The following is a 24976-nucleotide window of genomic DNA, read 5'->3' on the forward strand; positions in this document are numbered from 1 at the left end:
ACAGAATAACGGGGGAAAAAAACATAAATCCCTAAAGGAAAAAATGGATTCACATGGACAGTACCGGACCGCTACCGGACCACTGACGAAACCATTTTGGAAATGGAGAAAGTATGCCGGCTCAACCAAAATAGACCCCAGACAAGGAGCAAACATGATAGTTCGGATTGTATTTACTTTAGAAAATAGGGCACACTTCTCGTCAGCAGTGTAATCGATACAACTTGTCAGGTTGTACAGTCATGGATTAGATTAGTTACTTCGTGATAAATGTAGTCAACATTTCACCTACAAATTCCATGTGGAATTAAAACTCTTAAAATAAGGAAACGGCACTCATTCATGATCTTTGAGGTGGCTCTTAAAAGAGCCTTTAGGGGAACAACTAGTCAACAGGTCGATCTAAGCGCGCTCTCCACGGATGCGGCGGGCCAGCTGGATGTCTTTGGGCATGATGGTCACCCTCTTGGCGTGGATGGCGCACAGGTTGGTGTCCTCAAACAGACCGACCAGGTAAGCCTCACTGGCCTCCTGAAGAGCCATGACAGCAGAGCTCTGGAAGCGCAGGTCAGTCTTGAAGTCCTGGGCGATTTCTCTGACCAGGCGCTGGAAAGGCAACTTGCGGATCAGCAACTCGGTGGACTTCTGGTAACGACGGATCTCTCTCAGCGCCACGGTACCGGGCCTGTAACGATGTGGCTTCTTCACGCCGCCGGTAGCCGGTGCGCTCTTACGGGCAGCCTTGGTGGCGAGCTGCTTCCTTGGGGCTTTGCCACCGGTAGACTTACGAGCGGTCTGCTTAGTTCTAGCCATTATGCGAAACTATGTTTTCTACTTCACTCGAACAAGAATACAACGCGCTGTGCCGAAACTCTGGCCTTATATTACCGACGTGGAGGGGCAGTCGTTTCTGATTGGTCTCCACTCTGAGTTTGTTACTCCGCCTACATCTCACAAAGGCTCTTTTCAGAGCCACCACTATTACAGAGAAGGCAATAACTCTTGGCTGCATCCTATACTGTAATTAATGTCTACTCCTATACATAGGATCATAGTAGCTGACTCCAACCTAAAAGGACAATATATACTTACCTTATCTTTATACTGTATACATAATCAGATCATATATTTAGCATTTTTAGAGATTGGATTATTAGATTATATATTGTAACTATATTTACATTTACATTTAGTCATTTAGCTGACGCTTTTATCCAAAGCGACTTACAAGTTCTGTGCGACAAGACAGCAAGAAGGGTATAACTCTATCAGCTGAGTAACAATGTTCATCAAAGTGTTGCGTGTTACAGTGTAGGTTAGTTTATTAGGACAAGTGCATGACAGTAAGGTTAGTCGGGTTAGATTTTTTTTTTTTTTTTATCATTTCAGATAATGGTTGAAGAAGTGATTTATTGTAGGGCAAATATTACCCCATTTCGCACCTTGTTCCGCTCATGCCTGTCCAGAGTTCATTATATTGTTTAAACTGCCTTTTTATTCTCTTATCTCTTATCATGAATTTAAAATGGGGGACCCTGATGTAAATGCAAGACAAACGTTTGTGCAGGAAAGAATACACAATAAATCAGTACATTGTGTTGAAGTGTCTCTATAATTAATATTTTCTGGGAATATATGCATACGGTAGTATATCTTCTGGACTGATCCAGTGGATGGAGAATTCATTCTTTTTGATATCGGGTCATCCAGTACAAGACTCCAAAAAAGATTAGATTCAAATGTATTGTCATACAACAAGTACAGTACAATACAAATACGTTTGGCATACAACCATAGTGAAAATGTAACAGTAAAGTGCAATAGTAATATACAGGTGATTAAACTGGGTACAATATATATATATAAATAAGTACTACTGAATAATTTTTTATTTTTATTTTTTTGAATGCAGGACCTGTTGCAGAGGTCTTTATTCGGCATGCAACAACACTCAATGTTTTAGTGGTACACACAGCGGTTAGTTTTTAGCACACACACCGGAACACACACGGATGCATTGTCTCTTTAGGATCGCAGATGCGATTTGTCTCTGCGATTAACCCATCCCGTCGTCCTTCCCCCCAAAGGGCAGCCGGGAGCAGACAGGCATCGACGTGAGCCGCGCCAGGGGACCAATCCAAGTGCTCCTGTCCGTCTTCGTCAAGGACGCCACAGCGTTAGCGATCTGTTGTTGTGCATGTTTTTCCATTGGGTTTTTATCTTATCGGGGGGGAAACCCTTGCGAGCACGGGGAGAACATGCAACCTCCACACAGAAAGGCCTGGGAGATACCCCCCTGGGTACCTGGCATCATGGAAACCTGGTCCCCAAGCAGGAATCGAACCCTGGACCTTCTTGCTGTGAGGCGACAGTGTTAACCACAACACCACCGTGCCGCTAATAGTGCTATTCAGATGTACAGAGTTGTAGTATTAATATGTAGCGATACAGGTACAAAGACACTATAGTAATAAGTCATCCCACCCTCCAGAACATTTACAACAAGCGGTGCAAGGGGAAGGCTAAGATAATTATTAAGGACTCGAGCCACCCGAACAACTGCCTCTTTGAACTGCTGCGGTCAGGCAAGCGATACCGGAGTCTTAAGGCGAGCACAGAAAGACTCAGAAGAAGCTTCTATCCCCAGGCCATCAGGCTGCTAAACGAACAATAATCACTATGCAACAACCATCAAATGCACACAGCACACACACCCACACGCACACACTCACTCAAACAAACAACACACTGCAGCACCCACTCTCCACACTTTAGATCACACAAACACACTTACACTTTATATTTATTGATAAAGGATTTGCACTACAACTCGTACACCTACTGTGAATTGTACCTAAATTGCACCTCGTCCCATTTCTCCATTTCTGCCTTGCACTATATAGTATTGTATATTAGTACACTGCACAGTATTGTATATTGTATGGTAACTATGTCTATTCTGCATCGAACATTGTACATATGTCTAAACTGAACACTGTGACCTCATTTTTTTTACTTCTAATTTTACTATGTTATTTTATTTCATACTTATCTTGTCTTGCACAGTCTCTGGAGCGCAACAGTAAGAAGCATTTTGTATAAAAGTATTCTGTACTTCTGTAAGACAACTATTAAAGAAACTTGAAACTCAGTATGTATATTGAACTAGGTGCTCAAAATAAGTGCAAGTCACAATATGATCAGAAATGCATGCATTAGTACAAAATGTCTAGAAACTGAGAACCAGCAGTTGTCCTTAGATTCATAGACTGGATCTTTGGGTAAACTATGTAGATTAATGAATAGAGTTTAATAAAAATGATCGTGAGCAACTTCAGCAAATGGAATTATAACTCTCTGCCATATAATAAGTGGGTGGCTCTGAAAAGAGCCTTTGTGGGGTCAGCCTGAACGAGACGTTATAAGTTTACTTGGACTTGGCAGCTTTCTCTGTCTTCTTTGGGAGCAGGACAGCCTGGATGTTGGGCAGGACGCCTCCCTGAGCGATGGTCACTCCTCCCAGCAGTTTGTTGAGCTCCTCGTCGTTACGCACGGCCAGCTGGAGATGACGGGGGATGATACGACTCTTCTTGTTGTCACGGGCAGCGTTTCCAGCCAACTCCAGGATCTCAGCGGTCAGATATTCCAGCACAGCCGCGAGATAAACCGGGGCACCGGCTCCAACACGCTGAGCATAGTTGCCTTTACGCAGCAGTCTGTGGACACGACCGACGGGGAACTGAAGCCCGGCACGAGAGGAGCGAGTCTTGGACTTAGCCTTCACCTTTCCTCCTGTCTTACCTCTTCCAGACATGATTCAGTTTATTCTAGAGATGAACACAGAATAACGTGGTAAATACACAGAGCCGTCATTATATCCTCACTAAGGTTCGTGCTTATTGGTCAAATATGGCTACTTGCATCATCACCCAATAAGAGAAGGACTGACAGAGATAATAGGGTTTGGTTTACATAGTTGGCGAACTTTTCATACAATCTCTCCACCAATGATACAATGATACAGGCGGTGAAAGGAAATTATAATAACAACGTAGGTTGTTATATATCAGTGTATAAGGCGCGCCCCACAGAGCCAATAGAACCATGTCACTATACTATAAATAATAACCTTATAGACAGGCTTATTGGAATGTCGTATAACCTGTAACATACCAGGCCTGTTATGCCTTTATAGCATGTTTTTCGACATTCTCATTATTGGATCAGGGCTCTGCCTGTTGGACAGTTAATATCATTGTAAGACGACATAACATGCGTAGTGTTAAAACATTTAAAAAAAAAGTTGACTAGCAACTTTATACACAATTTCAAAATCACATATTGTCAAAACATACACCCAAACTAGAACCATTCAAAAACGCATGTATAAGTGCATGTCTATTAAAATAAATTAATGTTGTTTAACGTATAATTGACTCATTCGGTGACTAAGTGGGCGGCTCTGAAAAGAGCCTTTGGGTGTTAGGATAGTTGGTTGAATAAAAGTCTAGCCGCCGAAGCCGTACAGAGTGCGTCCCTGTCTCTTCAGAGCATAGACCACATCCATGGCGGTTACGGTCTTCCTCTTGGCGTGCTCGGTGTAGGTGACGGCATCACGGATCACGTTCTCCAGGAAGACCTTCAATACACCGCGGGTCTCCTCGTATATCAGACCGGAAATACGCTTCACTCCACCACGGCGAGCCAGACGGCGGATGGCGGGTTTGGTGATTCCCTGGATGTTATCACGGAGCACTTTGCGGTGACGCTTAGCGCCTCCTTTTCCCAGTCCCTTTCCTCCCTTTCCGCGACCAGACATGTTCACGAATAGATGATGATCGAATGTCTCAGTTGGCCAAACCCATGCGTATTTCAAGCCTCTCTGAGGACGTTGTTGAGGCCAACGAGCACCGAGACAGAGTGTGGGGGGAGGGTTTGAGGTTTGGCCAATAGGGTTCCTCTGCAAGTTTGTCTTCTTGGCCCCAACATACACAACATTGATTAATTGATTGATTGAAAATTGTATTAACAGATTGCAGAATGGGTACAATACAGTATGGCTCAATACACACAATTGTTAAGGAAATGCAGACCAGACAAAGACTTTCTTCTTGTTTACATCAGGGTCCACCATTTTCAATTCATCATAACATTTATGACATACACGACATACAGATATACAGTACTGTTACATCCAGACATTTATGACATACAAGAACAAGAATGAAACAATAACGTATTCAACCCTCCCCATCTCCCTTTTTCCTTTCTATAACTAATTTTTAAATGACTAATCAATAAAGTAGTTTTAAGTCGTGATGAAGAGGAATCATCAGAAGTGGAAACATTTGCTTCCCTACTCCGACCCTGGCCTCCTGAACCTGTCCAAACCAGGTCTGTGATGAGGGGTGGAGGAGGGCTGGTAGCACCGACCTGACCCAACAGGTGACACATTTGGAGCAATGTATGGCTCTTATCACAGAGTTACAGCTCATTGGGTGTGTTTGTTTGTAAAATTGTGCTCTGAATAATGTATTTCCCTTGCCTGGCTCCACTTCAGAGTATTATACTAACACCGAAACCTGCCACAGCCTGCACACAACCAACTGGAACTACATTGATGCTCCAAAAATAATAAATATCTGTAAAATAGCAACTGAATGAATGTTAAATACTTGGAAATAAATGTACAAGGACGGCATGATTGATATTTTCTTCTGAGTGATGTGTCAACGTTTGAGTCTGTTAATGACATTATGAATGAAGCCCCTCAAACTAGTTCAGCATGAAACCAGATGGAAATCTGTGGTCGCTGAGCTGATTCCTCTCACTACCTGCCCTCAATGAGAGAAGGGGCAGAAAAAGGCTATTGCCCCTCAGTTATATGTATGATTGGAACATGTATAATTATGGGTGTATGGTCATGGGTTACTTTTGAGCTGTTGTTGATTGCTGCAACATTGAGTTGAAAACCAGTTTGTCATCTTGAATTTTAAACTACCAATAAATTATGTCCTATTGTCTCAGTGTATGAACCTGTGCGGTTACATTGTTGCTCCTAAAATAAAATATGGGCAAAATAGCAAAGTTGATATGACATAAATTAAGCACCTTGTACATATGGACATGTATTGACTCCCGAGCTAATTCCACCCACTATACCTGCCCTTGAGAGAAAATCCTTGTTAATTACAGCACCATGAAATATAAATGAAAATATAGCAATACCGCGCCTTATGGACTGCTACCTTATTTCATTGAGCTGTAATTAACACACAAGACACAGATGACCATATTCAAACTACTTTACTCGACTGTAAAACTTTGAATTTCCCTATCGAGGACAATGTAATCATGGGGGTCAGTCGGTCCTATGGTCCCACAGCCCCAGATTTTATTTTCACTCAAAATGTAGGGCCTATGTTCCCACATTTCTAAGATGCTCTCAGAATGAGGGCCCATGTTTCGGACAAACCTATTACGAGAGGACAACCTTGTTGCCCATATGCGCATGTCCAGAGTTAATTATATTGTATATTGTTTACACTGCCTTTTTATACAATTTTTACTTCTCCACTGTAATGTAATTATGTGACCTGCATGTATTATACTACCTGTACCTCCCCTCCTGCTATAACGAATGTCCCCAAGGGGATCAATAAAGGAATATCTTATTATGCAATTTGCAGTCTGTTCTGCTTTAGCCCTACTGTAGGCAACAAGATGCTAGTCTAAATATCAGAATTAAAGTGATGATTTTAGTATAACTGGCATGTTGAAATACTGAGTTAATGGAATGTACTTTTCATGATTACGGTGGTAGCTCTTAAAAGAGCCTTTGGGCTATATATACAGATTACAGCATTAACAAACATAAATTGACCATAATGACAGCAATTTGTTTATTTCCAAAATTGTTGGGCCTTTGTTGAGCTCCTCGTCGTTACGCACGGCCAAATGGGTTGTGTTTTGTAGCCGTGCCTGTTTCATATAAATCGTGGGGGTCCATAAGAGCCTTTTGTGAGAGACAATGTTCCACTTGTTCTGTAGAATATAATGGTTGCTTTTGTAGATATTTAATGTGAGGTAGTGGGGACATAATTATGTACAAACTAATGATCCAGACCGGTCTGAATACATGAAATTACATTAATGTGCTGTGTCCACTAATGGGCCATCACCTGTAGTCATTCCAATAGTGTCATACCGGTCATTTACGCACGAACATAAATGCATCATAATGAAAGCAATTTATGTATTTCCACAATAAAGGGCTCAACTCGTTGCGGTAAAGTATCTGCGTTAGTAGGACCCACTAATCAAACCGGAATTAATAACAATCAACATTCTCCAATTAAGAAACTATATCTGATCTATATTTTATATAGATTTTGTTGTGGTATATTCTCCATATTTATATAATATATAGTTTAATTTGCTTTGTTGCCGTGCTGGAAGTAACTCGTGGATATCATCAATCACTAAAGTAATACTAAGTTATATACTTCGATAAGCCCCCTTCACTTCCACACATTAGAGTACAATATTGCTTTTCATTAAAGAGGTGGGTGGCTCTTAAAAGAGCCTTTTGTTTAATTAAAGACAACGTTCTGTTCAAACGCTCATCTCTTCTTGGGAGCTGCCCTCTTAGCTGGGGCCTTCTTGGGCGCAGCGGGCTTTGTCACCTTCTTTGGGCTCTTGGCCGCTACCTTCTTGGGACTCTTGGCCGCTACCTTCTTGGGACTCTTGGCCGCTACCTTCTTGGGACTCTTGGCCGCTACCTTCTTGGGACTCTTGGCCGCTACCTTCTTGGGACTCTTGGCCGCTACCTTCTTGGGACTCTTGGCCGCTACCTTCTGGGGACTCTTGGCCGCTACCTTCTTGACTTTCTTGGGAGACTTCTTGGCGGCAGCAGGCTTCTTCGTTGCTGCCTTCGCAGGCTTTTTGGCCACGACAGGTTTCTTGGCTGCTGGCTTCTTGGCTTTCGGAGCGGCTTTCTTTGCGGGCTTTTTGGCTTTAACCTCAGCCTTGTTGATCTTGAAAGAGCCGGAGGCTCCGGTACCCTTGACCTGGACCAGGGTTCCCTTTGTCACCAGACTCTTGACAGCGGTCTTAACACGGGCCTTATTCTTGTCCACGTCATAGCCGCCGGCAGCCAGAGCCTTCTTTACGGCAGCCAGAGACACACCGCTCCTCTCTTTAGAAGCAGACACTGCCTCGACTACCAGGTCACTGACGCTGGGACCTGCCTTCTTGGGTCTGGGAGCTGCCTTCTTCTTAGCGGCCTTAGCCGGAGCGGCAGGAGCTGGAGCTGGAGCTGGAGCGACTTCTGCCATCTTCTCTCGTTCTGTCTCAGATTCAACACAAGTAGAATTATGATATTGAAGCTCAGTCAGAGGGCTGGTCTTAAACACTACATGAGAGCCATGTAGACTCAACCCACCCTGTCCTCCTCTGTGCTGTCAAAATGCTCTGCCGCTTGTGTTTTCTCCTCGCCAAAAAAGAGCTCAAATACACAACTATGAATATTGGAGGAATTTAACGCCAAATGGGTCAGCAAGCAGAAATATGTGCCATCATAATTAAACCATTTGGAGACCCCTGGTGTGTTTGTGGACGCTTCAAACCACCAATTTGCGCCTTCACCATGGTGCGCAGCTATACCTTTCTCTGTTATTTATGTCTCACAATTCTTTAGATTGCATTATAATCCGACATAATCTCGTTTTCCAGCGAGCCGAGCTACCTGACTAGAGACTGGGAGCAAGATTAGTAATCTGGGGTGACGCGTTTTGTTTTAAATGGATGCTTTTCCGGTGTTGGTAAACACACTGTTGCTGGTGGCCTGTAGCGTGGGTCACCTCGACTTCGTATGAGGGATGATCACCACCTTAGATCAGATGAAGGTTTCACGTGGCCTATATTAATTACAACTAACATTTAATTAATTAATGTTGCAAAACATTTCATAACTCACACAAGAAACGTAGCTATATTTTCCTTTTGGGGGGGGGGGGCTAGTTTGTTGTGTACTTTAGACTGCTGCATGCTTGTTGACAATACATGCTTTTTGGGCATTGCTGATCTGCTGTGTTTTCTGATTAAATTCTGCTACACTGAACACTTAGCACAATAAATAATAACTGCATTGGTCTATTTTAATTATATTTCAATGGTTTAAATAGATCGACATAGTAGATTCATAATGAATCATCATATCACCAAACATAAACGCACCATGTCAACATGTTCTGCATTTCCACAAAAGAGGCCTTGCACGGAATGTTTGTGTAGTAAAGGCAATGGAATGGTTGCTATGTATAAATTACATGTATAGATTATCATATCAACACATAGTGTTGTGTCTTATTACTGAATGTTATAAAGAAGTCACAACGGAACAGTAATATCATGCTTTTCAGCAGTGTTTTACCGACTACCACTGCACATGAATTAGGCATTTCTTTTGAAAGTGGTTACCAACGGTTACAGGCAGCCATACTGGAAGAAACAGAACAACACAGACATTACAGTTTGTGTTTAGCCTATAGGTCAGATATACAGGCCTCTATTGTTAGGGCTCAATTCATTGTGAAGTAAAGTATCTTAGAATGTGGTGCAGTAGGCTGCCAGCTACATTTTTGATACATTCAGAAGAAATAGCTCAAGGAATGAAACATACTATATGTTGTCAGAGTCATACTTGTATTATTATCTTGTACCACAGTGAGGTACCGATACATGTAGCTCATGGTGAGACCATGTCGGTCTGTGTCATCTGTTTATGATCAGTAATAAATAACCCAAACAAGAGGAAACCTGCTCATGGAGACGACTCAGCACCATCAGAAAACATCTCTCACAGTATAAATGTATACTGGCATTTCCATGATTAAAAGTTATGCCAAATACATGTAAAAAGGATTATATGCAGGTATGTACAGACAGATGTGTATGAATGTGTGGGTGTGTATATATATATTGTAAGTCAAAGCAGTGACAGATGTCACCAAGAGAGCTACATTTAAGGTGCACAAAATCATTGTCTTGGAAAAATGCAGTTTCATGTCGATTATTGCTTGGCTGATCATCTCAAGTGTGGCTATGGAGTTTTGCTAAGAGAATATACAATTGCGTTATTAAGGCTTTGTGCGCAAACAGTTTCTTGTGCGCGGTAAAAGTGCGACAAAGCCTCTCAACCAATCGTATACAAGAAGCCACGCAGCTGTATTTGCACAATTTGACCTATAAAAGCGCAGCAGTGCGCTTCTGTTTCCACATTCGTTGCTGTTTAGTTCCGACTGATCATCATGCCTGAGCCAGCCAAGCCAGCGCCCAAGAAGGGCTCCAAGAAAGCCGTCACCAAGACAACCGCCAAGGGAGGCAAGAAGCGCAGAAAGTCCAGGAAGGAGAGTTATGCCATTTATATTTACAAGGTCCTGAAGCAGGTTCATCCCGACACCGGCGTTTCCTCCAAGGCCATGGGGATCATGAACTCCTTCGTTAACGACATCTTTGAGCGCATCGCCGGAGAAGCCTCTAAACTGGCTCTCTACAACAAGCGTAGGACCATCACTTCCAGGGAGATCCAGACCGCCGTGCGCCTGCTGCTCCCCGGTGAACTGGCCAAGCACGCAGTGTCCGAGGGAACCAAGGCTGTGACCAAGTACACCAGCTCCAAGTAAACTTCCCTGTCCATCTAACCAGTATTCACCCAAAGGCTCTTTTCAGAGCCACCCACTTTGTTTTGAGAGAGTTATCCCAATGATCAATTTAGGTGACTATTAAATAAACACGTTCCTTATGTATTTGTTTTTCCTCGTCCATGTCTAGGATGCTGCCTGTCGTTTGGGTTTCGCCACCAGATGGAGTAAGTGCTCTAGTAGGTGGAACAAGACAGCCTCCAATATATTTTCAAATGGGAGAAGTCTGAAGTTAGGCTTAACTGATTTTGGAAGTGAAATTGAGGTTTTTGGTTAGGTTAAAGGTCAAGTGTTGAGTGTTAGATCCTGGTGCACAGACACAGGAAACGGAACATGGTTATAGGGTTTAGTGGTTAAAGCAGTGTAAGCAGGGTTGATAGCCTCTCGTTTGCTATGGGCCTTTAACTGCACTATTTAAATAGCATCTATAACTTCTGGCTACACAGAGAGTTAACAGTAACAACCATACAATCAATCAAAGTGACCATCGTACACAATAAATACATATCTCAAACCTGATATATGATGTCAGTCAGACTCTGGCACATTTAAAATTAATAGTTAAAGGTGCTATGCATTATAAATGTCATTTTTCAGTCTCTAGCATTGTATTATAGTAATAGGAGTTCATATCAATGTGTTTTTGGGCCTAAATACTATATTGGCGAATTCCTCAGCTACAGCCCATCCCCTCTTTGCCTCTAGTAAATCAGGTCATGTTGATTTGACGACCTGGTGCACGTCACAGGGCGCTGTTTATAGCGCACGGTGATGTGATTGGCTCTGTGGTTTTAGTAATTCCCGCCTCCATTCTTGCTACCTGCAGGGTGGAAGGTTTGTCCAGAAGATCACTAATCAGCTGAAGCCTGATGCGGTTCCCTCGGTCTTCGACAGACAGACCGGCGTTAGCTCTCGGGACTCGGGAGCGATCGCTAGCTACTTAGCACCAGCCGGGGCCGGCGTTAGCAACCGGGAGCGTCGTTGAGCATTCAGCCTGCTGGCTACCTAGATCCACTTCAACCAGCGTCGCGGAGCATTCAGCCTGCTGGCTACACAGCTTGTCGGTGTGCTAATAGCCTCTGCAAGCTAACGGTAGCTGGCTAAACAGCTTGTCGGTGTGCTTGAGCCTCTGCAAGCTAACGGTAGCTGGCTCCAGGCTATTAGCACATCGACAAGCTGCTGGAGCTCCCGACGCTCGGCTGGTTGAAGTGGATCTAGGTAGCCAGCAGGCTGAATGCTCCGCGACGCTCCCGGTTGCTATCATGTGCAGGTCCTCTTCTCAGACCTGTGTGGCAAAGCACTGCACACGCATCATGCAAGCTACACATCGCTGCATGTTGATCAATGGTGGCCCACTCGGTGCATCACAGTGGGCTACTATTGTGCTAACAACAACCGCGGTGTCCGGCTTGTCGGCCGGCATGAGTGCTCGATTTGGGGTGGTTCTCTCCTCCTTGTGTGCCCCCGTTCTCGCGGGTGTCCTGCCGGGGAGCTTGTGGACGCGACAACAGCGGCGGCCGTAGCGTTAGTTAGCTCATAGCTATTGTGTACCACTAGCGTTAGGGCGGGCTCGAGCACCCTACGGCTGCCGCCGTTGTCGCGTCCATGGGCTCCCCGGCAGGGTACCCGTGGGGACGGGGGTGTACAGAGAGGAGAGAACCATTTTGGGTCGGGCGTGCATGCCGGCCAGCGAGCCGGACGTCGGGATATGTTGTTAGCACAATAGCTACCAAGCTAAGCTATGTTAGCTTCTAACGGTGTATACACAATATGTACAACGACACAATGATTTACATTATTACAAATATGGTAACGTGGTTGTGGCTTTTACAAATAGTGGTAACATATATATAGATAGACAGTACTGCTACATCTCTATATTTATGACATACCATATTTGTATTGCTACAGTACTGCTCAGTACTGCTATGATAGAGACCAGAGAAAGACTTTCGTCTTGTTTACATCAGGGTCCCCCAATTTCAATTCATGGTAACATATTATATATATATAGATAGACAGTACTGCTACATCTCTATATTTATGACATACCATATTTGTATGTAACCTGAAACCTAATCTCTGACGGGGAGATGGGCGGAGCTATTTGGTGGGTGGCTGTCACTCAAAGTCTGGGTGGAGCCAAGCCAATAATAGCCTGCTTTCATGAGGCTGAAAAATGCTGGTTTTGAGTACAAGATTAGAAATATAAAACAATGATTATTTTTGGAATAAAAATTACAGATGTGTTACATAGACTCACAGGAAGTGTGTAAAGTTGCCCAAATAGTGCTAGGAATAGCAGTGCATAACCCCTTTAATGCATGTTTAATTTGGGACCACAAACGAATATTTTCTAAAGTGCATCTAATCTTGTTGATGGTAGATAATAGATGTACATGTACACTTGTAGGCACTGCACATCTAGCGCTCAGCACCATAGACAGTACCGGACCAAACTGATAAAATCATTTTGGAAACCGGGAAAGCATGCAGGCTCAACCAAAATGGACCCCAGACAATTCTCAAGTCAAGAGTTTTATTTGTCACGGCATACAAGCATACAGTGAAATGCGGGGGTCATGCCCGCAGTGATTGTGCTATAATACAGTAATAAGAATAGGATGAGAATAAGACATTTGTGCAATACTACAAGTAATAAGAATAAGACATAACCGGTATATGTCCATAAAGTTTACAAAAAGCATGGTAAGACATGCTAAGGTCCTGCGATCGTGCAATATACTGTTAGCTACGGATAAGGCAATGGATCTTATGTACACTACTATACAATCTAGTTATACTATGTGTCCTTATGCTAGCTTGCTATATCCATCTGTTTACTCATGTCCTGGACTCTGGGGAGAACCTAATGGGATAGTTCGGATTGTATAAATTTTTTAACATAGGTTCAATATTTGTCAGCAGTGTAATCGATGCAACTAATAGATCAGACAAAAGGCAAACTGAATATGACTTCAATATTCAAGTGAACATGATACATGACACCTAATTCAATGTGGAACCAGAACATACTTACAATAAAATAAGCCTATAATACCCCTAATTTGCCCCATATAGTTTTGCATAATTAAATGAGATCTGTTTTGAAATTTGAGGAAAGAAAGTCATGGGTAAAACTGTTGTAGACAGCAAACAGCCAAGAGGCAAATTGCTTTCACATGAACATTTCATTTAGGAAAGACTTCAGTTCCTGACTTTGGTTCTCAACCTGTCATGTCAAGCACCTACAGTTCATTCAAATAGATTGTGGCCCATAATTTGATCAAATATATCTCAGTCACCCCTATTTCATAACATAGAAATAAAGAATTCCAGAACGGTTTATAGTCTACTGTAGGTTGTGATATGACTAGCCCAAAGTTGGACTTATAAGTGTAGTGGACATGCAAGGCATTTTACAGAACGGGAAAAAAACATAAATCCATAAAGGAAAAAAAAACACATGGACAGTACCGGACCGCTACCGGACCACTGACGAGACCATTTTGGAAATGGGGAAAGCATGCCGGCTCAACCAAAATAGACCCCAGACAAGGAGCAAACATGATAGTTCAGATTGTATTTACTTTAGAAAATAGGGCACACTTCTCGTGTAATCGATACAACTTGTCAGGTTGTACAGTCATGGATTAGATTAGTTACTTCGTGATAAATGTAGTCAACATTTGACCTACAAATTCCATGTGGAATTAAAACTCTTAAAATAAGGAAACGGCACTCATTCATGATCTTTGAGGTGGCTCTTAAAAGAGCCTTTAGGGGAACAACTAGTCAACAGGTCGATCTAAGCGCGCTCTCCACGGATGCGGCGGGCCAGCTGGATGTCTTTGGGCATGATGGTCACCCTCTTGGCGTGGATGGCGCACAGGTTGGTGTCCTCAAACAGTCCGACCAGGTAAGCCTCACTGGCCTCCTGAAGAGCCATGACAGCAGAGCTCTGGAAGCGCAGGTCGGTCTTGAAGTCCTGGGCGATTTCTCTGACCAGGCGCTGGAAAGGCAGCTTGCGGATGAGCAACTCGGTAGACTTCTGGTAACGACGGATCTCTCTCAGCGCCACGGTACCGGGCCTGTAACGATGTGGCTTCTTCACGCCGCCGGTAGCCGGTGCACTCTTACGGGCAGCCTTGGTGGCGAGCTGCTTCCTTGGGGCTTTGCCACCGGTAGACTTACGAGCGGTCTGCTTAGTTCTAGCCATTATGAGAAACTATGTTTTCTTCTTCACTCGAAGTCTCGAACAAGAATAATACGCTGCTGTGCCGAAACTCTGGCCTTATATTACTAACGTGGAGGGGCAGTCGTTTCTGATTGGTCTCCACTCTGGGAGCTCGTGATTCCGCCTACATCTCACACGAGGATTGGAGGACTCGTCTTTTGAAAAAAAACGCCCACAAAACCTCTTTTCTGATTGGGTGAGAAAACACAAGCCCGCATTCCAGGCTCATGTAATTATAATGAAAAAGATGAACTACCCCATACCTACGTTAAATGTTAAATACATTATTACAACAACAATAAGCCTTTATAATAATATTGTTGACATCAAACTCCAGCAATCAGAAGTCTAAAATATGACTTCAGCAATACTGATCATCGCCGGTCCCCTCTCCCTCCATGTTTAGCAGGATACGCAGCCTCCACATCTGGCTGAAATGTTACTTTGCTCATCAGGCATCCCCTATGGTTTGGACTTCAACAAATGCACTGATACACCACACCATGCTCTCCACTCTTTCCACTCGTAATGTTAATGCTTCAAATCTAGTCACAATTTATCTAGATGTGTTTCTGTCATACAACATAAAATCGCAGATTTGGGCCTAACTTTTCTGAGCAGTATTTATCAATAAGGACACCTTTGATCAAACTGATCAGCAGCTCAATAGTTTATTTTGTGTTTCACAAGGTGCTCTTTTTATTTTTTTTACCAGTCATTATATAAATGATGTACCATGGTAGAGCCATAGTACATGTAATGGAACCATTAATAACATGGTATAGTCAATTTTAAAACCATGATATCAATGGTAGATGCATGGCATAATTTTTTTATCATAGGAATGCCAGGATACATTTTTGTAAGAGATGTTTTCTGATGATGCTGGGTTGAGCCGATGGTTTCCTCTTGTTTGGGTTACTAAACAGATGACACCAACATTTACACAGGACTGGGTCTCACCATGGGCCATGTGTATATAATCCAATGCCCCACTATGGTACAGGTAGTAGAAACATAGTACGGTATGTTTCATTCCTTGAACCATTTCTTCAGAATGTATCAACATGTACTACACCAATAGACACTAACAATAGAGGCCTTGCATGGACTGTTTGTGTACTTCTTTCTTACAGTATGATTGTATTATGATCCCCATTAGCTGATGCAAAACATCAGCTACTTTTCCTGGGGTCCACACATAACATATAAACATGTTACAGATAAGACATTTTCAGACAAGCAACCAAGTGGAATTAAAAATCAACCATATTACATGATACCGCATAATAGAACATAGTACAATATACATTACATAACACTATATATTAATATGCACTCAATTCACAAGCAGTGAGAAACCATATACTCTTACCACCTATTTGTATAGGCTACTAATATTCCTGTCACTAAAAATACAATAAAGTAAAAATAAAAGTAACTATGCGTATGTGTGTGTCTACATGTACATAATGTGCAGGCGTAGGGCTGTTAAATGTTGTTTCAGTTGTCTTTTAAAGCCTGTATTGTAAACAAAAAGCTAAATGTATAGCTATGTGTCCTTTATACGGTTTTTACATACTCATAAATGTAGGACTAATTTGAGTTTTAATCCATATAGGCCACATTAAACCTTCTACTTACTCAAACGAAGTCGAGGTCACCCACACTACAGGCCACCACCAACAAAAGACTGTGTTTACCAACACCGAAAAGTCACCCATTTAAAACAAAACGCGTCACCCCAGATGACTCATCTTTCTTTCAGTCCCTTGTCAGGTAGCTCGGCTCGCTGGAAAACGAGATTTTGTCGGATTCTAATTTACTCTAAAGAATTGTAAGAGATAAATACAAGAAAAAAGTAACTGCACAACAGTGGTGACGGCACACATTATTGTTTTGGAGCGTCCACAAATTAACCATGTTTCTCCAAATAGTTTGATTCTGATGGGACATGTGTCTACTAGCTGGGACATTTGGCGTTAGATTTCTGCAATATTCATAGTTGTGTATTTTAACTATTTTATGCGAAGAGAAAACACAAGCGACAGAGCATTTTGACAGTACAGAGTAGGACCGGGCTGGTTGAGTCTACATGGCTCTCATGCAGTGTTTAAGACCAGTCCCCTGCCTCGGCCACACTATCAGTCAGTTGACACTCCTAGTTACTTCAACTTTTGTTTTGCAGCAGAGAACGAGAGAAGATGGCAGAAGTCGCCCCAGCTCCAGCTCCCGCCGCTCCGGCTAAGGCCGCTAAGAAGAAGGCAGCTCCCAGACCCAAGAAGGCAGGTCCCAGCGTCAGTGACCTGGTCGTCGAGGCAGTGTCTGCTTCTAAAGAGAGGAGCGGTGTGTCTCTGGCTGCCATAAAGAAGGCTCTGGCTGCCGGTGGCTATGACGTGGACAAGAACAAGGCCCGCGTTAAGACCGCTGTCAAGAGTCTGGTGACAAAGGGAACCCTGGTCCAGGTCAAGGGTACCGGAGCCTCCGGCTCTTTCAAGATCAACAAGGCTGAGGTTAAAGCCAAAAAGCCCGCTCCGAAAGCCGCTCCGAAAGCCAAGAAGCCAGCAGCCAAGAAACCTGTCGTGGCCAAAAAGCCCGCGAAGGCAGCAACGAAGAAGCCTGCTGCCGCCAAGAAGTCTCCAAAGAAAGTCAAGAAGGTAGCGGCCAGTCCCAAGAAGGTAGCGGCCAAGAGTCCCAAGAAGGCAGCAGCCAAGAGTCCCAAGAAGGTAGCAGCCAAGAGTCCCAAGAAGGTAGCAGCCAAGAGCCCCAAGAAGGTAGCAGCCAAGAGCCCAAAGAAGGTGAAAAAGCCCACTGCGCCCAAGAAGGCCCCAGCTAAGAAGGCTGCCAAGCCAATAGCAGCTAAGAGGACAGCTCCCAAGAAGCGATAAGCGTTTGAACAGAACGTTGTCTTTAATTCAACAAAAGGCTCTTTTAAGAGCCACCCACCTCTTCCATGAAAAGCAATATTGTACTCTAGTGTGTGTGGAAGTGAGGGGCTTATCGAAGTATATAACTTGGTATTACTTTTGGGATGGCTTATTTCCACGAGATACTTCAAGCACGGCAACAAAGCAAATGCAACTTTATATATTATATAAATATGGAGAATATACCACAACAAAATATAGATCAGATATAGGTTCTTAATTGGAGAATGTTGATTGTTATTAAGACCGGTTTGATTAGTGGGTCCTACTAACGCATATACTTTACAGCACTGAGTTGAGCCCTTTATTGTGGAAATACATAAATTGCTATCATTATGATGCATTTATGTTCGTGTGTAAATTACCGCTATGACACTATTGGAATGACTACGGGGAATTCCATTTGCTGAAGTTGCTCACGATCATTTTATTAAACTATTCATTAATCTACATAGTTTACCCAAAGATGCCAGTCTATGAATCTAAGGACAACTGCTGGTTCTCAGTTTCTAGACATTTTGTACTAATGCATGTATTTCTGATCATACTGTGACTTGCACTTATTTTGTGCACCTAGTTCAATATACATACTGATGACTTATTATTACTATAGTGTCTTTGTACCTGTATCACTGTACATATTAATACTACAATGCTGTACATCTGAATAGCACTATTATTCAGTAGTACTTATTTATATATATATTATACCCAGTTTAATCACCTGTATATTACTATTGTAAATATTACTACTTTACTGTTACATTTGCACTCTGGTTGTATGCCAAACTTATTTGTATTGTACTGTACTTGTTGTATGACAATACATTTTAATCTAATCTATTACATCAAGTATAAAAACCCATAGCATTGTTTTGGAGTCTTGTACTGTATGACCCGATATCAAAAATAATGAATTCTCCATCCACTGGATCAGTCCAGAAGATATGATGCATATATTCCCAGAAAATATTAATTATAGAGACACTTCAACACAATGTACTGATTTATTGTGCATTATTTCGTGCACAATAAACTTTCGTCTGGTTTACATCAGGGTCCCCCATTTTCAATTCATGATAAGAGATAAGAGAATAAAAAGGCAGTTTAAACAATATAATTAACTCTGGACAGGCATGAGCGGAACAAGGTGCGAAATGGGGTAATATTTGCCCTACAATAAATATAGTTACAATATATAATCTAATAATCCAATCTCTAAAAATGCTAAATATATGATCTGATTATGTATACAGTATAAACATAAGGTATGCATAAGGTAAGTATATATTGTCCTTTTTAGGTTGGAGTCAGCTACTATGATCTCATGTATAGGAGTAGACTTTACAGTATAGGATGCAGCCAAGAGTTATTCCTTGTTCTCTGTAATAGTGGTGGCTCTGAAAAGAGCCTTTGTGAGATGTAGGCGGAGTAACAAACTCAGAGTGGACACCAATCAGCAACGACTGTGCCTCCGTGTCGGTAATATAAGGCCAGAGTTTCGACACAGCAGCGTATTATTCTTGTTCGAGTGAAGAAGAAAACATCGTTTCTCATAATGGCTAGAACTAAGCAGACCGCTCGTAAGTCCACCGGTGGCAAAGCCCCAAGGAAGCAGCTCGCCACCAAGGCTGCCCGTAAGAGCGCACCGGCTACCGGCGGCGTGAAGAAGCCACATCGTTACAGGCCCGGTACCGTGGCGCTGAGAGAGATCCGTCGTTACCAGAAGTCCACCGAGTTGCTCATCCGCAAGTTGCCTTTCCAGCGCCTGGTCAGAGAAATCGCCCAGGACTTCAAGACCGACCTGCGCTTCCAGAGCTCTGCTGTCATGGCTCTTCAGGAGGCCAGTGAGGCTTACCTGGTCGGTCTGTTTGAGGACACCAACCTGTGCGCCATCCACGCCAAGAGGGTGACCATCATGCCCAAAGACATCCAGCTGGCCCGCCGTATCCGTGGAGAGCGTGCTTAAATATGCGTTGTTTTCCTACATTCATAACCCAAAGGTTATTTTAAGAGCCAACACCGTTATCATGAAAAGTACATCCCATTAACTCATTATTTCAACATTTAAAATATTTAGACCTAGCATATCTTGCTGGCTACATGGGGCTAAAGCAGAACAAATAGCATAATAATATATTCCTTTATTGATCCCCTTCGGGACGTTCGTCATAACAGGAGGGGGGTACAGGTAGTATAATGCATACAGGTCACATTACAATGGAGAAGTAAACATTTAATATAAAGGCAGTGTAAACAACATACATGCTGACCTAGTTTGAGGGGCTTCATTCATAATGTCATTAACAGACTCAAACGTTGACACATCACTCAGAAGAAAAGATCAATCATGCCGTCCTTGTACATTTATTTCCAAGTATTTAACATTCATTCAGTTGCTATTTTACAGATATTTATTATTTTAGGAGCAATGTAGTTCCAGTTGGTTGTGTGCAGGTTTCCGTTAGTATAATACTCTGAAGTGGAGCCAGGCAAGGGAAATACATTATTCAGTACAATTTTACAAACTACAGACACAATGAGCTGTAACTCTGTGATAAGAGCCATACATTGCTCCAAATGTGTCACATGTTGGGTCAGGTCAGTGCTACCAGCCCTCCTCCATCCCTCATCACAGACCTGGTTTGGACAGGTTCAGGAGGCCAGGGTCGGAGTAGGGAAGCAAATGTTTCCACTTCTGATGATTCCTCTTCATCACAACTTAAAACTACTTTATTGATTAGTCATTTAAAAATAAATTATAGAAAGGAAAAAGGGAGATGGGGAGGGTAAGTTCTTGTTTCATTCTTGTTCTTGTATGTCATACATGTCTGGATGTAACAGTACTGTATATCTGTATGTCATAAATGTTATGATGAATTGAAAATGGGGGACCCTGATGTAAACAAGAAGAAATTCTTTCTCTGGTCTGCATTCCCTTAACAATTGTGTGTATTTAGCCATACTATATTGTACCCATTCTGCAATCTGTATCTAAAGTATTCAATCAATCAATCGTTTCCATATTTGTTAAACAGAGATTGGTGTGTTGCAACAGTGAGGGATTATCAACTGATTTGAATACAAATCTACTTCCCAGGACAACCATTATTCCTTTGACTGTTCTCAGCCCAGCTGACTGGTGAACATTATTGTCTAATATATAGCCTACCTGGGGAGTCTGTATGTATTTTTTTTATAGCTAGATTCTGTATCGTTTGGAGTTTTTTGGGGTGTGGATTTGCCACATTGTGGGGGTAGAATAGTGGTTTTAAAAAAGTATAGCTTTCTAAGGAGTCAAACAAGGTAATTATTTTAGAAGCTAAACTTTTCTCCACATACTTATTCTTTATGGGAAAATGACAAATTCAGAATACTATTCAACAAGGTGATTTGACCGTCATACCATTAGTTAAGTCAGGGGTTCCCAAACTTTTCAGGCCGGGGCCCAGAAAATAAGGTGTCAGAGAGCCGCGGCCCAATGCACATCGTCTGGCTTTTTTTTTTTTTTTTTTTGTCAGGCGACCGATTTTTTAAGCCAAATATCACTTCAATCCTATTAAGTTAGTTCAAGTTAGTTATTCATTTATATGTGCTATTTATGAGAGGGCTAACTTGTTGCAAAATAATAATGATAATAATAATAGCCTCATTAAAATACTATTGTTGCTTCGGTTGTTTTCAGCGTTTTATGTGCATAATCTGTTATTTAGTTTGAAATGTTCGTTGAAATAAGTAGTTTTTTCGTTTTTGTTTATTTATTAAGTTAATATAAAACCATATAGTCACATTTTAGAATACAATAGAATAGAATTTTAGAATACAACTAGAAACACTGTCCTGGCCTGCTTCTAAGTTCAGTGGCCTGACAAAAAAAAATTAAATAAAAAAATAAAAAATTATAAAAATAAAAAATAAAAAAAAAATTAATTTTTAATTTTTTTTAATTTTTTTTTATTTTTTTTAAATCATCTCGCGGCCCATCCGTGGCTGCTCGCGGCCCACCTTTGGGTCGCGACCCCAACTTTGGGAACCACTGAGTTAAGTCATGCTCCCAGGTAGAATGTAAAACAGAAATTGCAGTACATTTAACTAGTCATTATAGGCATGGTTAGATTTGCTCAATAGCTCAAATTCCTGGTCAAGAGTGAGCCCCAACACGTCAGTGTAGGAGTAGACATTGCAGCAAGGAGTTCTCGCCTTCTGGGTAAGAGGTGGGTGGCTCTGAAAAGAGCCTTTGTGGAGTTTGTCGAAGAGGCTAAATAATTTACTTCTTGGCAGCCTTCTCGGTCTTCTTGGGCAGAAGGACAGCCTGGATGTTGGGCAGCACACCTCCCTGAGCGATGGTCACTCCTCCCAGCAGTTTGTTGAGCTCCTCGTCGTTACGCACGGCCAGCTGCAGATGACGGGGGATGATACGACTCTTCTTGTTGTCACGGGCAGCGTTTCCAGCCAACTCCAGGATCTCAGCGGTCAGATACTCGAGCACAGCCGCCAGATAAACCGGGGCACCGGCTCCAACACGATGCGCATAGTTGCCTTTACGCAGCAGCCTGTGGACACGACCCACGGGGAACTGAAGCCCGGCGCGAGATGAGCGAGTCTTGGCCTTAGCTCTGGCCTTTCCTCCGGTCTTTCCTCTTCCAGACATGTTTATTATTCTCTTACGTTTAGCGAGTTAGAAAATGAACAGGGATTGGAGAGCCGCCTTTTATCCTCAGGCTTGTGTTTTCTCACCCAATCAGGAAAGATCCAAAAGACCAGTCCTCCAATCATCGTGGGAGGTGTAGGCGGAGTAACGAACTCATAAACATAATAGGATAAAGATATAGAGATATGTGATGAAGTCGAGGTCGACTATTCAGATCCTAATAATGAACCTGCATAATAACATCATCATTTGATTATTGTGATTATCCAGATGATAAAGCCTGCTGCTGACTTGTATGCAGGTTCTATTCACCGTAATCCTGCGCCACTATGCTCGCTGACTCTGAGCTCAACCAGTCGCTTACAGGAAGCCACGCAGTAAAATTAGCATACTATAATAAAAGCAGCAACGCCCTCTGGTCTGAGTGGGGTAAATGTGCAGTGCCGCAGAGAATAGCATAAATCTGCAGTGCTGCAGCCCCTATACGTCTGGGCGGGGCTTCGGGGCTTGTACTGTGTGTTGCACTGCTGCGCATGCGGATGATGGGGAGCGTGTAGCTTATTCCCAGCGGAAGAGTGCGTTGCGTGCTTCCGCGTTTTCTCTGATTGGCCATGATGCCCATGTGACCACGGCAGCACGATAGAGCTGCAGCGCGGAAATAGGCTGTCTATTGCCATTCTCTAAGACAAACTCTAACCTTAACCAGCTCCTTAACAGCGCCTAAACTTAACACTTCTAACCTTAACCAACTCTGAAACAATGCCTAACCTTAACCTTAACCTTAACCATGCCTAACCTTAACCATAACCAACTCCGAAAGAATATTGCCATTCTCTAAGACAAACTCTAACCTTAACCAGCTCCTTAACAGCGCGTAAACTTAACCCTTCTAACCTTAACCAACTCCGAAACAATGCCTAACCTTAACCATAACCAACTCCGAAACAATGCTTAAAGTTAACATGCCTAAACTTAACCGGCGAAAGAATGCACGTTAAAAAAATAAATAAAAATTGAAGGGATTCGAACTTGTCACCAACGGACCGCAGGACCGCAGCGCTGCCGGTTGAGCTAAGCGTCGAATGAAAAACATCTGGGATTACGGCTACATAATGCCGCAAGCTCTGCCGTTCCGCTCTGCGGCTGCCGCGCTGCGTGTCACAGCCAATCAGGGAAAACGCGGAAGCACTCGGCAGCACTCTTCCGCTGGGAATAAGCTATAGGCTGACGGGGGCTCTCTCTCTCTCTCTTTCCCTACGTGTTACTAGTGCGACATTAGCGGACAGACACGTGTTACTGGTGTGATGGAGACAGTGTTACTTTCGCCTTGTTTACTACTTTCGTCTTGTGTTACATTTGTGATTGATTGAAAATGTTATTAACAGATGGCAGAATGGGTACAATACAGTACAGCTCAATACACACAATTGTTAAGGGGATGCAGACCAGAGAAAGACTTTCGTCTTGTTTACATCAGGGTCCCCCATTTTCAATTCATCATAACATATATAACTTCAAACTTCTCCCATTTGAAAATATATTGGAGGCTCTTGTTCCACCTACTAGAGCACTTACTCCATCTGGTGGCGAAACCCAATATGCAGCATGCTAGAAATGGTCCAGGAAAAACAGAATACATAAGGAATGTGTTTATTTATTGGTCACCTGAACTTGGTTCATCATTGGGATAACTCTCTCAAAACAAAGTGGGTGGCTCTGATGATTATATGCCGATTGCTGACACTATGTATTTCTCATATATTTAGTTTTATAGAATTTAGAATTACACCCAGACCCCCTTCATGAATATGACAGGAACCAGGAAAACCAAATGCATCAAGGGATATGCGTTTAGTCATTAGTGACCTGACCATGGATCATTGGGATAACTCTATCAAAACAAAGTGGGTGGCTCTGAAAAGAGCCTTTGGGTGAATACGGGTTAGATGGACAGGGAAGTTTACTTGGAGCTGGTGTACTTTGTCACAGCCTTGGTTCCCTCGGACACTGCGTGCTTGGCGAGCTCACCGGGGAGCAGCAGGCGGACGGCGGTCTGGATCTCCCTGGAGGTGATGGTCCTACGCTTGTTGTAGAGAGCCAGTTTAGAGGCTTCTCCGGCGATGCGCTCAAAGATGTCGTTAACAAAGGAGTTCATGATCCCCATGGCCTTGGAAGAAACGCCGGTGTCAGGATGGACCTGCTTCAGCACCTTGTAAATATAAATGGCATAACTCTCCTTCCTGGACTTTCTGCGCTTCTTGCCTCCCTTGGCTGTTGTCTTGGTGACGGCTTTCTTGGAGCCCTTCTTGGGCGCTGGCTTGGCTGGCTCAGGCATGATGATAATCGGAACTAAACAGCAACGAATGTGGAAAGATAAGCGCACTGCTGCCTCTTTATAGGTCAAATTGTGCTAATACAGCTGCGTGGCTTCTTGTATACGATTGGTTGAGAGGCTTTG

At 42.8% G+C, this 24976-nt stretch overlaps 10 protein-coding genes across 10 annotated transcripts; 3 read left to right on the plus strand and 7 right to left on the minus strand.

The window, feature by feature from the left end:
• Positions 1–402: 402 nt before the first annotated feature.
• LOC311241045 (histone H3.2) lies at positions 403–813 on the minus strand (the record flags this gene model as incomplete). The annotated part of the gene is made up of 1 exon (XM_084329723.1): positions 403–813. The coding sequence occupies one exon, from the start codon at positions 811–813 to the stop codon at positions 403–405; it is 411 nt and encodes a 136-aa protein (XP_084185849.1).
• A 2614-nt stretch (positions 814–3427) lies between these two features.
• LOC311241050 (histone H2A-like) lies at positions 3428–3814 on the minus strand (the record flags this gene model as incomplete). Its single annotated transcript, XM_084329728.1, has 1 exon — positions 3428–3814. One exon carries the CDS (start codon positions 3812–3814, stop codon positions 3428–3430), a length of 387 nt encoding a protein of 128 aa, XP_084185854.1.
• Positions 3815–4507: 693 nt separating this feature from the next.
• On the minus strand, positions 4508–4819 carry LOC311241064 (histone H4; the record flags this gene model as incomplete). Its single annotated transcript, XM_084329742.1, has 1 exon — positions 4508–4819. The coding sequence occupies one exon, from the start codon at positions 4817–4819 to the stop codon at positions 4508–4510; it is 312 nt and encodes a 103-aa protein (XP_084185868.1).
• A 2803-nt stretch (positions 4820–7622) lies between these two features.
• On the minus strand, positions 7623–8336 carry LOC311240400 (uncharacterized protein; the record flags this gene model as incomplete). Its single annotated transcript, XM_084328986.1, has 1 exon — positions 7623–8336. One exon carries the CDS (start codon positions 8334–8336, stop codon positions 7623–7625), a length of 714 nt encoding a protein of 237 aa, XP_084185112.1.
• Positions 8337–10310: 1974 nt separating this feature from the next.
• Positions 10311–10685, plus strand: LOC311241059 (histone H2B-like; the record flags this gene model as incomplete). Its single annotated transcript, XM_084329737.1, has 1 exon — positions 10311–10685. One exon carries the CDS (start codon positions 10311–10313, stop codon positions 10683–10685), a length of 375 nt encoding a protein of 124 aa, XP_084185863.1.
• Positions 10686–14511: 3826 nt separating this feature from the next.
• LOC311241047 (histone H3.2) lies at positions 14512–14922 on the minus strand (the record flags this gene model as incomplete). The annotated part of the gene is made up of 1 exon (XM_084329725.1): positions 14512–14922. The coding sequence occupies one exon, from the start codon at positions 14920–14922 to the stop codon at positions 14512–14514; it is 411 nt and encodes a 136-aa protein (XP_084185851.1).
• Positions 14923–17144: 2222 nt separating this feature from the next.
• LOC311240401 (histone H1-like) lies at positions 17145–17828 on the plus strand (the record flags this gene model as incomplete). The annotated part of the gene is made up of 1 exon (XM_084328987.1): positions 17145–17828. One exon carries the CDS (start codon positions 17145–17147, stop codon positions 17826–17828), a length of 684 nt encoding a protein of 227 aa, XP_084185113.1.
• Positions 17829–19425: 1597 nt separating this feature from the next.
• Positions 19426–19836, plus strand: LOC311241046 (histone H3.2; the record flags this gene model as incomplete). Its single annotated transcript, XM_084329724.1, has 1 exon — positions 19426–19836. The coding sequence occupies one exon, from the start codon at positions 19426–19428 to the stop codon at positions 19834–19836; it is 411 nt and encodes a 136-aa protein (XP_084185850.1).
• A 2298-nt stretch (positions 19837–22134) lies between these two features.
• LOC311241054 (histone H2A) lies at positions 22135–22518 on the minus strand (the record flags this gene model as incomplete). The annotated part of the gene is made up of 1 exon (XM_084329732.1): positions 22135–22518. The coding sequence occupies one exon, from the start codon at positions 22516–22518 to the stop codon at positions 22135–22137; it is 384 nt and encodes a 127-aa protein (XP_084185858.1).
• A 1960-nt stretch (positions 22519–24478) lies between these two features.
• LOC311241062 (histone H2B-like) lies at positions 24479–24853 on the minus strand (the record flags this gene model as incomplete). Its single annotated transcript, XM_084329740.1, has 1 exon — positions 24479–24853. The coding sequence occupies one exon, from the start codon at positions 24851–24853 to the stop codon at positions 24479–24481; it is 375 nt and encodes a 124-aa protein (XP_084185866.1).
• Between the last annotated feature and the right edge of the window lie 123 nt (positions 24854–24976).

Source organism: Notolepis coatsorum (genome assembly GCF_963971535.1).
Source record: "Notolepis coatsorum genome assembly, chromosome: 14".
Lineage (NCBI taxonomy): Eukaryota > Metazoa > Chordata > Actinopteri > Aulopiformes > Paralepididae > Notolepis > Notolepis coatsorum.